This window comes from Sarcophilus harrisii, chromosome 4, assembly GCF_902635505.1.
Source record: "Sarcophilus harrisii chromosome 4, mSarHar1.11, whole genome shotgun sequence".
Lineage (NCBI taxonomy): Eukaryota > Metazoa > Chordata > Mammalia > Dasyuromorphia > Dasyuridae > Sarcophilus > Sarcophilus harrisii.
In genome coordinates this window covers 278535548-278554099 of record NC_045429.1, presented here as the reverse complement: position 1 = coordinate 278554099, position 18552 = coordinate 278535548, and the positions used below count along the sequence as shown (strand labels likewise).

The 18552-nt window shown below is 37.5% G+C and overlaps 2 protein-coding genes across 2 annotated transcripts in view; one reads left to right on the top strand and one right to left on the bottom strand.

The window, feature by feature from the left end:
- Positions 1-5432: 5432 nt before the first annotated feature.
- TMEM217 (transmembrane protein 217) lies at positions 5433-7186 on the bottom strand. Its single transcript, XM_031964946.1, has one exon. The coding sequence runs from the start codon at positions 6937-6939 to the stop codon at positions 6355-6357; it is 585 nt and encodes a 194-aa protein (XP_031820806.1). The 5' UTR covers positions 6940-7186; the 3' UTR covers positions 5433-6354.
- Positions 7187-17410: 10224 nt separating this feature from the next.
- TBC1D22B (TBC1 domain family member 22B) overlaps positions 17411-18552 on the top strand; it is a 93958-nt gene continuing 92816 nt past the window's right edge. Inside the window, exon 1 of the mRNA XM_031964945.1 lies at positions 17411-17595. Coding sequence (XP_031820805.1) covers positions 17540-17595 — 56 coding nt within the window. The 5' untranslated portion in view covers positions 17411-17539. The remainder of the gene's footprint in view (positions 17596-18552) is intronic.

Genomic DNA, 18552 nt, shown 5'->3' with positions numbered 1-18552 from the left:
AAACTGCCTTGAAAGTAGGCATGGCCCCACACTTAACACCATATACCAAGATAAGATCAAAATGGGTTCATGATTTAGGCATAAAAAAATGAGATCATAAATAAATTAAAAGAACATAGAATAGTTTACCTCTCAGACTTGTGGAAGAAGGAATTTGTGACCAAAGAAGAACTAGCGATCATTATTGATCACAAAATAGAAAATTTTGATTATATCAAGTTAAAAAGCTTTTATACAAACAAAACTAATGCAGACAAGATTAGAAGGGAAGCAATAAGCTGGGAAAACATTTTTACAAAGGTTCTGATAAAGGCCTCATTTCCAAAATATATAGAAAATTGATTATAATTTATAAAAAACCATGCCCCACTGCTTCAGCATTCACCAGGTTCTGGCTCCTCACCCAGGGCTGTGTTTCAGCAGCACAGCTGGGCCTGACATTCTCTTTTTTTTTTTTTTTTTTTAAATTTAATAGCCTTTTATTTACAGGTTATATGTATGGGTAGCTTTACAGCATTGACAATTGCCAAACCTCTTGTTCCAATTCTTTTCCTCCTTTCACCCCCACCCCCCAGATGGCAATAACCAGAGTTAAATATATTAAAATATAAATTAGATAAAATGATAATGACCAAACCATTATTTTGCTGTACAAAAGAATTTGATTTCAAAATTTAAATTGCCTGTGAAGGAACCAAAAGGTGGGCAAAAAATAGGGATTGGGAATTAATGTAATGGTTTTTTAGTCATCTCCCCAGAATTTTTCCGGGGCATAGTGGGGCCCATTACTGTCCATTGAACTGGATTTGGTGATTATTGTGAGGATGGCCAGGTCCATCAGAATTGGTCATCATATAGTATTGTTTTGTTTTTTTTTATTATAGTAACTTTTTATTGACAGAATCCATGCCAGGGTGATTTTTTTTTACAACATTATCATCATATAGTATTGTTGTTGAAGTATATAATGATCTTTTGGTCCTGCTCATTTCACTCAGCATCAGTTTGTGTAAGTCTCTCCAGGGCCTGACATTCTCAGATCAACTAAGGTTCACTCTGTCTTCCCAAATTCAAACCCCAACTCAACGCACACAATCCTCTAGCTAAAGGTGTCTGTGGTGCCTTCTGAGGCTCCAGCCACAACCAACTAGCCCCAAGGGATCCCTACTTGATGTTTCTGCAGAGCTAGCCTGGAGGTGTTTGTACTTCAGAGAGACTATTTCCCATCCTGGGTCTTTTTTCAGATCTTGTAGAGTTGTATCAGGAGGACCCCTGTTCTGCCCTAAATTTTCTTGGGTTTTTTTTTTACTAGTCTATGTTTGCTCTTAGGTGCAAATTTGTTCTCTTTGGTGAGGAAATATGGAGAGTTTGAAATTTATCAATTTATTCCACCATCTTTCTAGAATCCTCACTGTTATCATTCAGATTCTTAAGGGAGAAACTGAGTTACAGGCTTATGACCAAAGTTTATAGAGTACTTTAGGAAATGTAAAACAGATAAATTTGATTACATTAAATTAAAAGGCTTTTGCACAAACAAAATAATGCAACCAAGATTAGAAGAAAAGCAGAAATATATATAGATATTAACAGGCAGTTTTCAGAGGAAGAAATCAAAGCTATCCATAGGCATATGAAGAAGTGTTCAAAATCACTTTTGATTAGAAAAATGCAAATTTAAACAATTGTGAGACACAACTCTCAGACTGGCTATTATGACAGAGAAGGAAAGTTAGAAAAGTTGGAGAGGATATGGAAAATTGGGATACTAATGAAGTGTTGGTGAAAATGTGAACTAATCCAACCATTCCAGAGAGCAATTTGGAACTATGCACAAAGGGCTATAAAACTATGCATGTCCTTTGATCCAGCAGATCTGGTCTATATCCCAAAGAGATCATAAAAAGGGGAAAAGGACCTACTTCTACAAAAAATATTTATGGCAGCCCTTTTTGTACCGGCAAAGAATTGGAACTGAATGGATGCTCATCAATTGAGGAATGCCTTAATACGTTGAGGTTTATGAATGTAATAGAATACTATTATGCAATAAAAAAATGATGCTGAGTGAAATGAATAGAACCAGGAAAACAATGTATACAATATCAGCAACATTGTGTGATGATCAACTAAGAATGATTCAGCTCTTTGAATCTGGACAATCTGGACAATCTGGACATTTAGCAACATAATGATCCAAGACAAGTACAAAGGTCCTAAATAATTGATAGACTTTGAATCCAAATCAAAACATATTTTCCTTACTTTATTCTTTTTCATGTTTTTCCTCTTTTGATCTGTTTCTTCTATAACTAATATAACAATAACTAATAAGGAAATATATTTTACATGATAATACAAGTATAACTTGTATCAAATTCCTAATCATTTTAGGAAAAGGTGAGAAGAAATAAGGAAGAAAAATTTGGAACTCAGAATCTTGTAAAAATGAATGCTAAAAATTATCTTGATATGCAATTGGAAAAAATTAAGTGGCATTTAAAAAATTATCATTTTACATCCCATAAAGATCTATCTCTTGTTTGATCATAAATTCTTCTCTTCACAGATCTGACAGCTAAACTATTTCATACTGACCTGATTTACTTGCAGGGGTACTCAAACTACACCCGTGGTCCAGATGCAGCAGCTGAGGACGATTATCCCCCTCACTCAGGGCTATGAAGTTTCTTTATTTAAAGGCCCACAAAACAAAGTTTTTGTTTTTACTATAATCGGACCCCCCAACAGTCTGAAGGACAGTGAACTGGCCCCCTATTTAAAAAGTTTGAGGACCCCTGATATGGAATAATCTTTTATGTTTAAATCATGTACCCCATTTTGGGGTACATTTAAATCATGTACTTATTTTGTAAGTGTAAGATTAAGAGTAAGATATTGTTCTATACTTAGTTTCTGTCCAAATGCTTTTCAGTATTCCCACCAGTTTTTGTGAAATAGTGACTTCTTATCCCAAACTGCTTATAGTTTTTTAAGAATTAGCCTGCAGGTATTTATACTTTCACACTGGTTTAACCTCAACCTTGGGGTTTTTCTTAAGTCTTTTAGGGTTGCCCCAGGAGGATCATTATTCTACTCTGTCTTATTTGTTTTTCACTGTTCTCCCCTCCCTCCCCCCCCAGTCTCCCTGTTTTTCAATGTTCTCTAAGAGGAGCAATTTTGTTAGTTTGTGCTGGAAATCTGGAGAGCTTGGAATTTTCTGACCTACTCTGACATCTTCCCAGAATCCTCCCCTTGATTTTTTAAAAATGGCAATGAAGTTGATGAAGGCCTCAGTCTTATAACTGTATACGGATATGAGCCAGTTGGTTGAGAGATGTCATGAAAAATTCCGAGAGAGAGAAATGCAAATCAAAATAGATTCTTGGAATTTAAAGATCATTTAACAATTGTGCTAAAGGGACTAATTGAAATTTGTTTTGTTTTAGTTTGTAATTTGAGAGACCAACCAGAATTGTGACATATGGGTTTTGTCATGATTATTTGGTACAAGCCATTAGGTACTAGGTACTTGAAAAGACTATGATTAATTCTTTCCAGGACCCCAGAGACTTTTCCAGAATTAGGGATATGAACAAATGTGCCAACAGCACCCAGATCAAGATGAGCATAGGCAGAGGTGTTGTATCAATTTCAAAAGTTTCTACTTTAAACTATGAACTATAACTCTCTCTCTCCTGGCAGAAATAACTACTGCTCGGTCATAGCCAATAGTATATATGGAGAATTTCTAGCAAAAAGCAACCAAGATTGATTTTGTTTTGCTCTATACATAAGTGGATGACCCTGAGCTAGACAGTTCCACTATTGGTGGCAGTCTTGTTATTTTGAGATGTCAGTAGGTCCTGATTTCCTGAGTAGAGGCTAGCTGTTATCAGGAGAAATTTTCTATATTGGAGACGAACCCAAGCTTTCAAATGATTGTCTAGAATCTTTGGAATTTCCTGCTCTGAAGCAGTTAGCCCCAGCATCAGAGTACAGAACCAAGCACAGGAAGACTGTAGTAGTGAAGGTGAGGGAGCAAGCTTCAGTGACGGGGGTGCAGGAGAGGGTAGAGAGTTGGATCACAGAGAACAAATAGAATAATTAACTCCTAGTGGGAATAGCTGCCCAGCCAGCAGAAGAATTGGAAAAAAGCTAACAGTACTGAACCTCCTATTTCCTATAATATAGAATGAATTGACCCTTCCCCATTGCTGCTTTTCCCGGTAGAGTTTAAAGATCCAAAGATTGGCATTCTTGGGAGGGGGTTTGGTTTCTGCCAACAGCAGGGAAATGAAAGTGTCTGGTCAGTTCCTCGCAGAAAAAAAAGTTATCAATTCCTCAGAAGTCTCTCATGAGTGGAAGATTCTTGTGTTCTATCTCCCTCCCCACTCTCCACCCCCACCATGTGAGTTCCAGGAAAAAGGAGGGAACTAAGTAGGTGGTTGATGGTATGGTTCCCTTTATCCAAGAGGAGGATTGGTGATTGTGCAGTAAGTGTCAGTATCTTTATTATAGCCCTAAAGTTCCTCATGTTGTTCCTTCTTATGGTCACTTTTTTATATTGAGAGACCCACTGTGAACAGTAAACTTTAATGAAGCCTATAGTAGACTTCTTGATTAACTAAGGTCAGGTAACTTCACTAAGTCCCTCAATAGATGAGATGATAGAGTGAGAAGTGCCAAGGAAGACTAGCTTTCTTCTTTATACCTTAAACTAGCAATAGAAGCATCAAAAAGGAGCAAAATTATTTTAAATCCTTAAAAGAAAAAAATTAGACGATTTTAAGGATCTTATTGTCAAGGAACTGGATGTAGCAGAAGCAATATCTTAACCTCTAATTTTCTCCAAAGCAAATTAGGCTAGTTTTTCCTTAAATTGTATTTAAACCATTCTCACTTAATTGGTTCAGGAGAGTAAAGGCTTAAAATATTGACATCACATTCTGATTGTTATTGTTTAGTTATTTTTCAGTCATGTAAGGCTCTTCATGACCCATCTGGGGATTGCTTAGCAGAAATACTGGAGGAGTTTTATCATTTCCTTCTTTAGCTCATTTTAAAGAGGAAGAAACTGAGGCAGAGTTAAGTGACTTGCCCAGGACCACACAACTAGTAAATGTCTGAGGTTGAATTTGAATTTATGTAGATAAATCTTCATGATTCCAAGCCCAATGTTCAACCCACTATTTAACTTAGCTGCCCTCCCTGCCCAACCTCACAACCTGGTTTCCTATCTATAAACCTGACAACAACCAGGAAAAGTTCCAGATACTCTCTGATGCTTGATGGCTCATGACAAACAACTAAAGCAAGGAAGCTTCACTCAGGTGAATCAACTTGAAGTATTCTCAGTGCATATCTTTGACCAATAAATCTTTTATTATCTATTGAATGAGATCTCATTTTGTTCCAATATTAATGCTAAACTATTGGGGACTGACCTCAATCAGGCCCAATTCAGAACAACCCTCAGTTCATTTTTCTTCAGGTATTTTTGCTTTGATTTCTTTTAATCTAGAAAATTAATTTCATTGTGTTGCATTTTTTCTTTGTTCATTTATTTGAATATTTTTCTTCCCTATTTTGTTAGGCAATTGTTAGGTATGGTTAGGTTTGTTAGGTTTTGTTAAGGTAATTTTGTTCCCTTTCTAGCACTATTTTTGAGGTAGATAGTAGAGAGATAGGATTTCTTATGGCATTACATTGTTCTCTCATCCAATGACTCTCCTCTCATCAATTTCATCCAACAATTTCCATTCAACAAATACTCCTTAACTGTAGAATTAAACTGGTCCCCTCATATGAATATTAGTGTGCATTACAGATTCCTTTGTATAACCTTTAATGGACTGGGATATAGATATGAATGATTCTGCCTCTGATACTTGGAGACTAAAATAAAATGAATGAGAAGGACAATAGTTCCAAGTTGGTTTTACTGGTCAAATATGGATATATGAAATACAGAGACAGTTACCTTGAAATGTATCTTTATTTCACTTTTTTTATCCTTATCACCTTACTTCTCTAAACAATTATTAACCTAAGCAGAACATTCCGAATATGAACTTATTTACAATTTCCTTCCTCTGCCCACCTAATGATACTCCTTCACATACAACTCCCCCTCACCTCCACCAAAAAAAGTCCACAACTCTACCAAGCATCTCAAACTGAGTGACTCCAGTTTGACAGAACTATTAGAGAAACTGGAGATTTTAGAAAATTCAAGTTTCAAATTCAAATTCAATTCCAAATTCAAATTTGAGAAAATTAAAAAGAGTGAGAATTAGATCTAAGAGTCCTGGATCCAGAAATCTTGCCTCTTGGTTAAAGGATTGGCTTTTTTTATGTTGATCTGGGAGCTCTGGAACTGAGCTTTGGAAAATTTGGGTAGTATGAACTCTCTCGCTTTGATTCCATACTGGTAGAGAGACGGTTGGTGTAGGAAGTGATATTAGTTTGCACCTGCTTTTTGTATACTTTATGAGCATATGTGATCACAAAAAAAAGCCAGAACGCATGCATGAAAATACGGGAAATCAAGCCAAACCAGCGTAAAAACTTCACTTCTGAAGGGGACTTGTCATTAGGCTTGTTGGTCAGGATCTGCAGTAGGGAGTTGACAGCTTCATAGAAGATAATCCAGATGACATAGATCACCATGCCTTTATAGATCTGGGCATGTACAGAGTACAAGAGGAAACAGCTGATGAAGATGGTGATAAGTGACAAGCAGAGGGTGATCTTATAGCTCCAACAGATGATAAAGTCATTTATAACATTAAGATTTTCTTCCTCATTTTGCTCAGTACAATTGAGTTTTACCATGTGTTTCTCTTCAAACACAACGTACATGTTGGTTGCAAAGATAGTGAAGACACCAGAGAGAAAAGTGCCCAGCTGGGCATTTATGGCAAACCACTGCCGCATTCTCACACCAAAGTCTCCTACAAAAGATAGTAGATGGATATTAGACAGAACCTTTTGCCAAGGACATCTCAGTTCCCCAGCCCAAATGTGAAGCAGGATGGCAATTGTCCTTTTTCAGTTGCTACGACACAATGTCAAATTCTTCTCTCCCACTTATCTCTAAACCTGTTTTCACTGTTGTCCACTCCAAGGATGGCAGTTGGGGATGGTTGAGAATAGAACCCAGAACTCTAACTTACATTCTCCTTTCTTTTTCCTGATTCCCCTTTCCAACTTTCTCTCTGTTTATTCTCCAGTAGAATGGAGGCTTCTTGAGCAATGTAAGGAAATGTCTTTGCACTCCCAAAACCTAGATCGGTACCTGGACCATAGTGAATATTTTAAAAATACTTGCTGAATTTTATTAATTATATTAATTAACAAGATAATAGATCTAAAATTGGAAGGCACTTCTGTGGTCATTTATTCCAATGCCTATATTTTACAGATGTAGAAATTGAAGTTTCCCAAAATAAAATGAATTGAATTGTATTTTCTTGTTGCTCTCTACATGACTTTCCCTTTGTGTATTAAGATCTTTACCCCATTTTTACAGTGTGAGTTCTCCTGCCTATAAACTTCTCCTTTAGTAATTATCATTTGATTAATCCATTTTATATAAAATCATGTAATGGCTCATTAGTTGACTTCTACATCCTCTTGAATATTATTTAAATCTTTTATTGTTGTTTAATTTTGTATATGTTTGTATCCTTTCCTTTCTACCTAGAATGGAGATTTCTTGAGATGAGAAACCCTGTTACTACTGGGTAGTTGAAAAAGGATTGGAATTTGAGTCAGGTGGTCCTGATTCCCATCTTGTTTCTGAAACTTACCAGCTAAGTTACCACATGCAAATAACTCAACTTTTGCAGTTTCCATATTTGTCAAATGCATAATAATAGCTATCAATTCTGGCAGAGGCACATCCATCTTCCAGTTGTAGGAGAAGGCTAATGGGGAGGAGAAGGTGCTTAAGTTGGGTCTGAGGCAGCCCTGTTAGATCTCCCAGCAAGGGGTCAGCCTACATTTGCAGCTGGGGAGGTGTAGGGAATCAGAGGAATCTCCAGTGGAGAGGAAGGATGCCCTCCCCACCTCCCTCATCTCACTTCTAATTGTGTAGTGGAAGAAACTAGCTAAGAAGAGGTTGTCAACTCCCTGTCCTGTTCAAGAATCACAAGGTTATTCCACATCTGGCAGAGGTCCCTAATAGCAGTTGCTTCTCTGAACACAGTCTACACCACTTGACCTAACTCTTCCTTTTCACAGCTTAATACACAGTAGTCACTCAATGCTTATTGATTCATTGTCCTTCTTTCCTATTTCAGTTTGATCCCTTTAGACTTTTCACACTTAAATTTTTGCCCCTTCTAGAAAGGTTTTCCCTCCAGACCTCCTGCTTTTCCCTCTCCTCCAGTAGCGGTGCCCTCCTTTTGCGATGCCCTGCCCCTTGCTTGCAGCCTAAAAAAAAATCTCTGCAGCAAATTTTTCTAATAAAGGTTTCATGTCAAAAATATAGAAATAAATGATTTAAATTTGTAAAAACACAACTCATTCCCCAATAGATCAAAGAAGATGCCCAGATAGTTTTCTTTTTGAATTTTTTAATAATGGTAGGCTATTTTGCCAATTATGAGTTTTTTCTTACTCCCTTATCTCCCCCTCCCCATGCAAGCAAGCAATCTGATATAGGCTATACATGTACATTCATTTTTAACACATTTACAGTCAGTTTTCAAAGGAAAAAAATAACAATATAAAAAATGCTCCAAGTCATTTCTAATTACAAAAATGCAAATTAATTGTCAAAGATAACAAAAAAGGAAATTGGCAATTAGAGGAGCTACTAGAAAACACATACCCAAATGCACTGTAGTTAGAGTTTTGAATTGGTCCAGCCATTCTGGAAAGCAATCTATGCCCCCAAAGTCAATAAATCAAAGATTTTTAACTTGGAGTTTATGAACTTGCTTTTTTCCCCCTTTCTACTTTATAATATTTTATTTTTTCCAATTACATGTAAAGATAGTTTTCAACATTCACTTTTTTTTATTATAGCTTTTTATTTACAAGTTATATGCATGGGTAATTTTACAGCATTGACAATTGCCACATCTTTTGTCCCAATTTTTCCCCTCTTCCCCCCACCCCCTCCCCCAGACAGCAGGTTGACCAATACATATTAAATATGTTAAAGTATAAATTAAATACAATATTAGTATACATGTCCAAACAGTTATTTTGCTGTACAAAAAGAATCGGACTTTGAAATAGTGTACAATTAGCCTGTGAAGGAAATCAAAAATGCAGGCGGACAAAAATATGGGGATTGGGAATTCTATGTAGTGGTTCATAGTCATCTCCCAGAATTCTTTCGCTGGTTCAATTCATTACTGCTCTATTGGAACTGATTTGATTCATTTCATTGTTGAAGATGGCCACGTCCTTCAGAATTGATCATCATATAATATTTCAACATTCACTTTTATGAGATTTTGAGTTCCAATTTCCCCCTCTCTCCTACCCAAAATGGCAAGCAATCTGATATAGATGCAATCATATTAATCATATTTCCCATTAGTCATGCTGTGAAAAAAGAACTGGAACAAAAGGGAAAAATGAGAAAAAAAAAACAAAAAAAGTTGAAAATGGTATTCTTATGAACTTGTTTTTTTAAAAAACTTATGATACATGTATTTCAGTATAATTACTGTCCTTTATAATCTTATAGATTTTATTTTATGTATTTAAAATATTATTCTAAGAAGGGATCCATGACACAGAAAATTAAGAATCCCTGCACTAAATTGTGCCCAAAAAATCAATTAAAAAAAAGGGCAAAAGGAGCATATTTACAAAATCATAACAGGTTGTTTTGGTAGTAGGAGCAGTAGCAAAGAACTAGAAACTAAATGGCTGTCCAACTACTATTAAATGTCTTAAGTTAATTATATTATGGGTATATAATAGAATTAGTATTACTACTCTAAGAAATGATGAAATGGATTATTTCAGAAAAACTCAAGAAACCTCTATGAATTGATGCAGAATGAAGTAAATAGAAACACAATAATGTGTACAATAAAATTACAAAAAAAAGAACTTTGTATATTTTTAAAAGTACATTTTTGAAGTATATTTTCTTTTCTCTTTGAACTATGGATACTTTCAAGGATAAGAAGTTATCTCATTCTCTCTCATCATCTCTCTACTATAACCAGTCCTCTCTACTATGACTAGTCCAAAGATCTCTAGATGAAGGACAGCTAAGATAGTAAGAATTTACTAACACTCCAAGAACTATTCAAAAATAGCTAATCTTGTATTGATTTAGATTTATGCAATATTTCAATTAGAATAGGCTGGTGTTTCCCAAACTACAATCCTATGAACTCTGAATTCTCTGCCTGAAAAGAGATTGCAAGAGAAAATTCCAATCCTAGTAGTATTTTCCAATCTCACTTTATTAATATCAAATATGAAATCATGTATGCATCATCTTTCTTACCATGTGAAATCATTTTTTCAAAACGAAAATGGGTTAATTTCCTCTACTTCATCCTAATATTCCCAAGATTCCCTTTTAGAGTAGAGATATTCAATAGAGTCATAGAACTAGGAGTAGACTGCTAGGGTTTTACAGAGGAAGGGGGCAGACTTCCTCCCCTCAACTGTTCACAAATCACAATCTTGTGCTTTAAAATCATGGACCTTGGACATAAAAGGGAAGGCAGGTGTTGGAAGACTGAATGTGGTTACAGACTTACAGAATTTGGGGAAGGAGAGGAAATGGGTCATTTACTTCTTTTTTTTCCCCTGTGGCATTTGAGGTTAAGTGACTTGCCCAGGGTCACACAGCTAGGAAGCCTTAAATATCTAAGGTCACATTTGAGCTCAGGTCCTCCTGACTTCAGGGCTGGTGCTCTATCCACTGCACTACCTAGCTGCCCCCGGATCATTTACTTCTGGAACAACTTTATCCATAGTCAGTTACACTGTCTCTCCTATGTATCGCCTGCATCTTTATTTTTTAAGAAATTTGTTCATTACTGTTTGATAAAAATTGCTGGGCAAATTGGAAACTAATATGGCAGAAACTAGGCATGGATCCACACTTAACACCGTACACCAAGATAAGGTCAAAATGGGTTCATGACCTAGGCATAAAGAATAAAATTATTAATAAATTAGAGGAAACACAGGATAGTTTACCTCTCAGACCTGTGGAAGGGGAAGGACTTTATGACCAAAGAAGAACTAGAGATCATTACTGATCACAAAATAGAAAATTTCGATTATACCAAACTGAAAAGTTTTTGTATAAACAAAACTAATGCAGACAAGATTAGAAGGGAAGCAATAAACTGGGAAAATATTTTTACAGTCAAAGGTTCTGATAAAAGCCTCATTTCCAAAATATATAGAGAATTAACTCTAATTTATAAAAAATCAAGCCATTCTCCAATTGAAAAATGGTCAAAGGATATGAACAGACAATTCTCAGATGAAGAAATTGAAACTATTTCTAGTCATATGAAAAGATGCTCCAAGTCATTATTAATCAGAGAAATGCAAATTAAGACAACTCTAAGATACCACTACACACCTGTCAGATTGGCTAAGATGACAGGAAAAAATAATGATGATTGTTGGAGGGGATGCGGGAAAACTGGGACATTGATGCATTGTTGGTGGAGTTGTGAACGAATCCAACCATTTTGGAGAGTAGTTTGGAACTATGCTCAAAAAGTTATCAAACTGTGCATACCCTTTGATCCAGCAGTGTTACTACTGGGATTATATCCCAAAGAGATTATAAAGAAGGGAAAGGGACCTGTATGTGCACGAATGTTTGTGGCAGCCCTTTTTGTAGTGGCTAGAAACTGGAAACTGAATGGATGTCCATCAGTTGGAGAATGGCTGAATAAATTGTGGTATATGAAAATTATGGAATATTACTGTTCTGTAAGAAATGACCAACAGGATGATTTCAGAAAGGCCTGGAGAGACTTACACGAACTGATGCTGAGTGAAATGAGCAGGACCAGGAGATCATTATATACTTCAACAACAATACTAGATGATGACCAGTTCTGATGGACCTGGCCATCCTCAGCAACGAGATCAACCAAATTATTTCCAATGGAGCAGTAATGAACTGAACCAACTATGCCCAGAGAAAGAACTTTGGGAGATAACTAAAAACCATTACATTGAATTCCCAATCCCTATATATATGCCCACCTGCATTTTTGATTTCCTTCACAAGCTAATTGTACAATATTTCAGAGTCTGATTCTTTTTATACAGCAAAATAATGTTTTGGTCATGTATACTTATTATGTATCTAATTTATATTTTAATGTATTTAACATCTACTGGTCATCCTGCCATCTAGGGGAGGGGGTCGGGGGTAAGAGGTGAAAAATTGGAACAAGAGGTTTGGCAATTGTTAACGCTGTAAAGTTATCCATGCATATAACCTGTAAATAAAAGGTTATTAAATAAAAAAAATTTAAAAAAAACAAAAACAAATTTGTTCAACTAAACTATTGGTCCAGGGACTGATCACATTTGAACATCCTATTTAGAAAATCCTTTACTATGTTGTTTATACTACTTTTAATTCTTTACAGGCTCCTCTATAATCTGATGTCTGACTATTTTTTCTCTACTTGATTGTTATGAACAAAGTTACCAATGATATTTTTATAATGTGGATCAAAGATTTTAAAAAATTATTGTTATATCCTCTTCCATGAATATTTCAGCCTTGCAATTATTTTTTTTCTTAATATCTTCCAGCCTAGATCTTTTCTTTTCCAGTTATATTTCACTTTAATATTTAATTTTCCCATGAAATCTTCCCAAAGTGTTCAAGAACACTCAACAGTCAGTCTTGTCAGTCTTGTCAATCAAGTATTCTACTTCCTGATATTCCAAGCTGTTTTCCCACTGTTTGTGACCAGAAGATGAAAAATAGATGTATGGGAGAATAATAAAAGGTGAAAAGAATTAAAAGGATAGTTTCAAGAGTAATTTTTAGAATTTCAAAATAGTAGAAACTTTGGGAAAAATCATAAATAATAGATTGTTAAAACACACTGTAACAACTGGTTATTAAAAGAAAATTAAGGATATTCAGGAGAGTTAAGTAGTACAGTGGATAGAGTGCCAGATTTGGAATTAGGAAGACATCTTCCTGAATTCAAATCCAGCTTCAAACACTTACTAGCTGTATGATTCTGGGCAAGTTACTTAACCCTGTTTGCCTCAGTTTCCTCTTCTGTAAAATGAGCTGGAGAAGGAAATGACAAACTACTTCAGTATCTCCCCAAAATGTTAATTTGTGGTATTCCAAGTCAAAATGTAGTTGAAGGCATCCATTTATATTTGAATTTGATCCCACTGGTCTATACTGACCTTTGAAAGCCCTTTGGCAGCTTTTGATGATTCTCATAGTTAACACTACTCTTGGGATCCCATCTGGAGTTTTACTGACAGGGATAACTCAATTCTTTTACTCAAAACTCAGTAAATAATATGTCCACTGCTCTATCCACTGCTAAGCTGCGCCAAAGCTCTAAAGCTCTCCTACACTGCTCCCTCATTGGAGTGAATTTGCTTGTACCCACAGTAACTATTCTTGCTTAAATCACTTGGTTTTTATTACTGATGTTGTTCTTCCTTCACTTTCATGCTGAAAAGCCTCACATGGGAGACTTGAGAAATCTCTTTTTCCATATCAACTTGATATAAAAACAGTAATACCAATTAGCTTTCTCTCTCTCATGTCAGTTAGGAAGTGAAACTTCTCTTTCCTTCCCTTCCTCTCTTAATCCTACTTTTCTCTCCCTCCCTCCCCTTTTTCTGTATCCATTCAGATCTGTAGAAGAGACACTAGAAGCTAAAAGCCAGTGAGTATTGTTCCTATATGTGGAACTCATTGAGAAATGTTCACTGAAATGCCAAAGCGTGTCCATCACAGTTGATCATCATACAATCTTGTTACTGTGTACAATGTTCTCCTGGTTCTGCTCACTTCACTTTGCATAAGTTTATGTAAGTCTTTTCAGCTTTTCCTGAAATCATCCTGCTTGTCATTTTTTATTCTACAATAATATTTCATCACAATCATATAGCATAGGTTGTTTAATCATTCCCCAATTGATGGGAATCCTCTCAATTTCCAATTTTAAGCCACCAGAAAAAGAGCTCCTATAAATATTTTTGTACAGTAGGTCCTTTCCTCTTTCTTTTTGATATCTTTGGGATATAGACATAGCAATGGTATTGCCGATTCAAAGGGCATGTAGTTTTATAGCTCTTTTGACATAGCTCTCTAGAATGGAGTAGTTGGATCAGTTTACAATTCTACCAACAATAACATTGTATCCCAGTTTTCCCACATCCACCATTTATCATTTTTGTCTTTTATCATATTGATTAATCTGATAGAGGTGAGGTAGTACCTCAGAGTTGTTTTAATTGCATTTCTCGAATCAATAGTGATTTAGAGCTACTTAAAATTTTTTGAAAATTGTATTTCAATATAATTGACTGCCTTTGTAATCCTATGTATATTTTTAAATTAGTTTAAAAACATTATTCTGAGAGAAGTGTTGGTAAATTTCATCAGATTGCCAAAGGAGTCCATGACAGAAAACAGGTTAAGTACACTTAGTGTATAGAGGCTCTGAGGTTTCAGTGTAAAACAGCAGGTGTAAATAGCCTAAAGGCATTCTGGCCCCAGAGAAGAGAAATAGCTGCCTGTAATACAGGCAGCTGAAGTTCCTCTAATGTAATAATTTTATGGGCCGAAGAACGGAAGATCAAGGAGGTGGTAAACCTCAATAGCTGGTAAGCAGATTAAAAGAGAGAATGGTGAGCCAACAAGTGCTGGAGAATATCAGTAGTAATACAAGAAGTAGTAATGGAAGCAGCAGGAGTAGAACACTACAAAGACCCAGAGACATTCTTCTTTTCTGGAGCACCACTTAAAGTAATATTATAGATCATAAGGATTGTACATGTTCTTGGGAAGCAAAATTGAATAGGGGGTGGGGAGGGATTAATTCTTTTGGGCTTGGATGCAATGTTTTTCTATTTTCCCCATAAATAAAATTGTCTTATGTTTTAAAATCCTGTGAGCCTGACTTAGAAAAGGTTGTCTTGTTGTTGGTTGCTCTTATGGGAGATACTAAAATTTTTCCTCCTATTACCTGGGTGGAGATAATGAGAGAAATAAAGGAGAAGCATATCCAGGTCCATTTTAGGAAGGATGCTTTTTTTGATCTATATTGGTGCTATGATTAAGGTTGACCATGCTCTATTAAAACCAGTTTTTTTTTTTTTTTTTTTTTTTTGTACCTTGCACAAAACCATGGTCTATCCATATCTGGAATGCTGTATATAGCTCTAGTCACAACATTTCACGAGAGATAGATATAATTAGATAATCTTCATTTAAAATGATCAAAGGGATAAATGGAGCAGTTTCCTTTTGAGTATAACAGGTCAGAGAAAAAAGAGATATAGTGAAAGTATGTGGAGAAAAGGTGAGAGGATATGATAAAAGTCTTTAAAAGCAATGAGTTGAGTGATTGCTACACTAAATCTTACAATACTAAAATCATGAGACAAAAGAAACTTGAAGAAAGGGGCAAAAGTTAGTTTGAATGGGGGTCATTCCTGGGTGATAAGTATGTGAGACTCATCTCAATAGGCAGTACAATTTGAAAATAGAAATAGATTGAAGGAGGGTTTTTCCTAAATACAAGTATGTTTGGAGGGCACTTCTCTAATGATAAAACCAATGGAAAGCAATCATGCCCTCCCACCAGAATGATATTTGGTACCCTGGTCTCAATGAGTTATTGACTGAAACCATTATTCAATTTCTTATATTCTATTTGTTAGTGTTTAGGTTGTCATAAAGTAATGACTTTCCCACTTATTTTTGAAAAAATACATTTGTCTATTTCTAATGCACATATATAATACTGTCTATTACACTCAATTGTTTATGGTTCCACCTCTGTAATTTCATAAACAGTGCTTTCTATAATATGATTCTGTATCAATAAAATCTTTCTGTATACTGCTGATACTTGCCCACTCATTTCTGTGCAATTTTTGTCTATATGGTTGAAGCTTAATGTATGTTGGTTGAATGAATCGGCACTGGACCTCTTTTCATTTCTGTAGGGAACGACCTCCACCAATACTGTTCAGTACTTTCACTTCAATTTTATAGCTTTAGAAAGTTGCTTACAGAACTAAAAAGTTAGTGACTAGCCGCTGTATAGCCAGTCGTGTTGGAAGTGAGACTTGAACTCAGATGTTCTTGCTTGGGGCCCAGATGCCTATCTACAACACCAGGTTCCCTCCCTCAACTAACTGAAAGAATGTGGAATATCTAGCATGTGAACTTCATTGAGACAAAGATTACTTCTTTTATGTGGTGTACCTCACCTCTAAATGCTTAAATGGATTTTCATCAACCAACCACTATTTTGTTGGAGAAGTGGTAGCTCTAAGTCAAAGGCATTTGCTTTATGGGTAAGGAAGTGGTCCAGAAGGGGAAGATTTTTCATTATGTGTATGGAGCCAATAAAAATAGTTGGTGATGGGAACAAGGACAATGGAATCCTAGGGTTCCTTACTTTTATTTTATTTTCAAAAATACATTTATTATTCTTTTAAACATTTTTTCTTTTAAAATTTTGAGTTCCAAATTATCTCCCTCCCTCCAATCACTCCTTACCCACTAAGAAGGCAAGCAAATGATATTAATTATGCATGCTATAATGCAAATATTTCCCCATTAGCCTTATCAAAGAAAAGGGCAAGAAAATAATACTTTATTTTGTTCCCAGAGTTCAACGGTTCTCTCTTTGGAGGTGGACAGTATTTTCATCACGAGCCCTTTAGGGTTTCTAACTTTTGGAACAAGAGTTCTAGTTCTAGGTGAGGACTTCCTTGCCCCACTCCACCCCATCCCCCCAAAAAGAAAAGAAAGTGAAAGGGAAGAGAAAGAAGAGAATTGAATGGGTAGAGAAAAGGATAAGAAAAGAAACAGAAAAGCAAAAAGTCAACTCGGGTCCTAAGAGCCCCAACTCAACAAAAAGGTGTCTTTTTCCTTTTACAAAGGTGTGTGTTTCTTTACCTATTCCAGTTCTTCTCCGTGATTGGCGCCTCAAAGTCCCGCCCCTCCATCCTCTGGGACTCCTCCCCCGCTGCCCACCTGTATGCCCGACTCCTGATGTAAATCTTGGCTTCGGCAGCCCACATGACGCACGTTCCTCATTGGCCTGCGCGGCGACGGTCCCCGCCGCCGACCAATGGCAGCAGCGCGGCGTAGTGAGGCGGGGGAGGGGGCGCCCACATCCAAGATGGCGCCCCCAGGAGGTGGGAGCGAGTGACCGGCGGCTGCGGTGGCGGCGGCGGCAGTAGGAGGGAAGCGGCCTTGCTGTGCCCTCGGGTGGCGGGGTCCTGGAGCGCCTCTCCGAATCCCCCCCGCTCCCCGGCCCCGCCTGCAGCCCACTCCCGGGCTCCAGTCATGGCCGGAGACAACAGCAAGCAGTTTTGGAAGAGGAGCGCCAAGCTGCCAGGGAGGTGAGCGAGCTAGCGAGGAAGGGAGCCCCGGACCGGCAGGGATCGGGCCGGGAGCGGGGCCGGACTCCGCCCGAGCCCCAGCCAGCGTGTGTGCGCTGTTTGTAGCGAAGGGGACCCCCTGGCGGCGTGGGGCCGCCGCCGCGGGGTGGGGGCTGCCCGCGCCTGGGAGGTGCATACAGGAACCCTCAGGGAGATGGCAGGGCGTGCTGCTGATGGCCACTCTCCTTTCGGCGGGCTCTGCTCCGCAGCCTTTTCCTCAGATAGCCCCGTGGGGGGACAGGGATGCTAGAGCTGCCCATCTAAGGAGACAGAAACTGAGGCACCGAGAAGGACAGCCACTTCCCCGATGCCACACAGCCTGCAAGGGAACAAGCCCAGAGGAACACTCGGGGTTTGTGACTGCTGTCCAGTGCTGTCTGCACTCCTGCTCTATCTGCTGCTTTCTCGGACCGGTAGCATGAGGATATGATAAGGGGCATGTCTGTGTTGGAAGGGGTCCCACCGGGGTGGATAACTTTTTCCCCCACCAGAAATTGGACGCCTCCTTTCGATCCCCGGGGCTGCTCAGGTGAAAGGTTGCATCATCAACACGGACCTCTCTGAGCTCTCTTAAATGCGAGGCCATGCCCTTTTATCGGGCAATCAACAAGCATTTATTAGCTGTCTGCTTACAATGTGTCAAGTACTTTTTTTCTCTAGTCCTTCCCTTGGCCATTCCTAATGTGGCAAGTGAACCTAGGAAACAGGGGCCTTGATGAAACTCTTTTTTCTGGACTCGTAATTTCCTATGGGAAACTCCTAGTAAGGAAACTCTCTTTGCTCATGAAACTTAGAGAAGTTTTAGTTTCTTGGGACACTGAGATGTTAAGTGACTTTCTCAGGTTCGTCCAAATTGAGTATGCCTGAGATGGGGGTTGAAACAGAGGATAGAAAAAGAGAAGAATTTCTTTCTCCTTA

Excerpts from the sequence above, each read along its gene's own strand:
- TMEM217 (XM_031964946.1), bottom strand. The coding sequence starts at position 6,939 with ATGCGGCAGTGGTTTGCCATAAATGCCCAGCTGGGCACTTTTCTCTCT.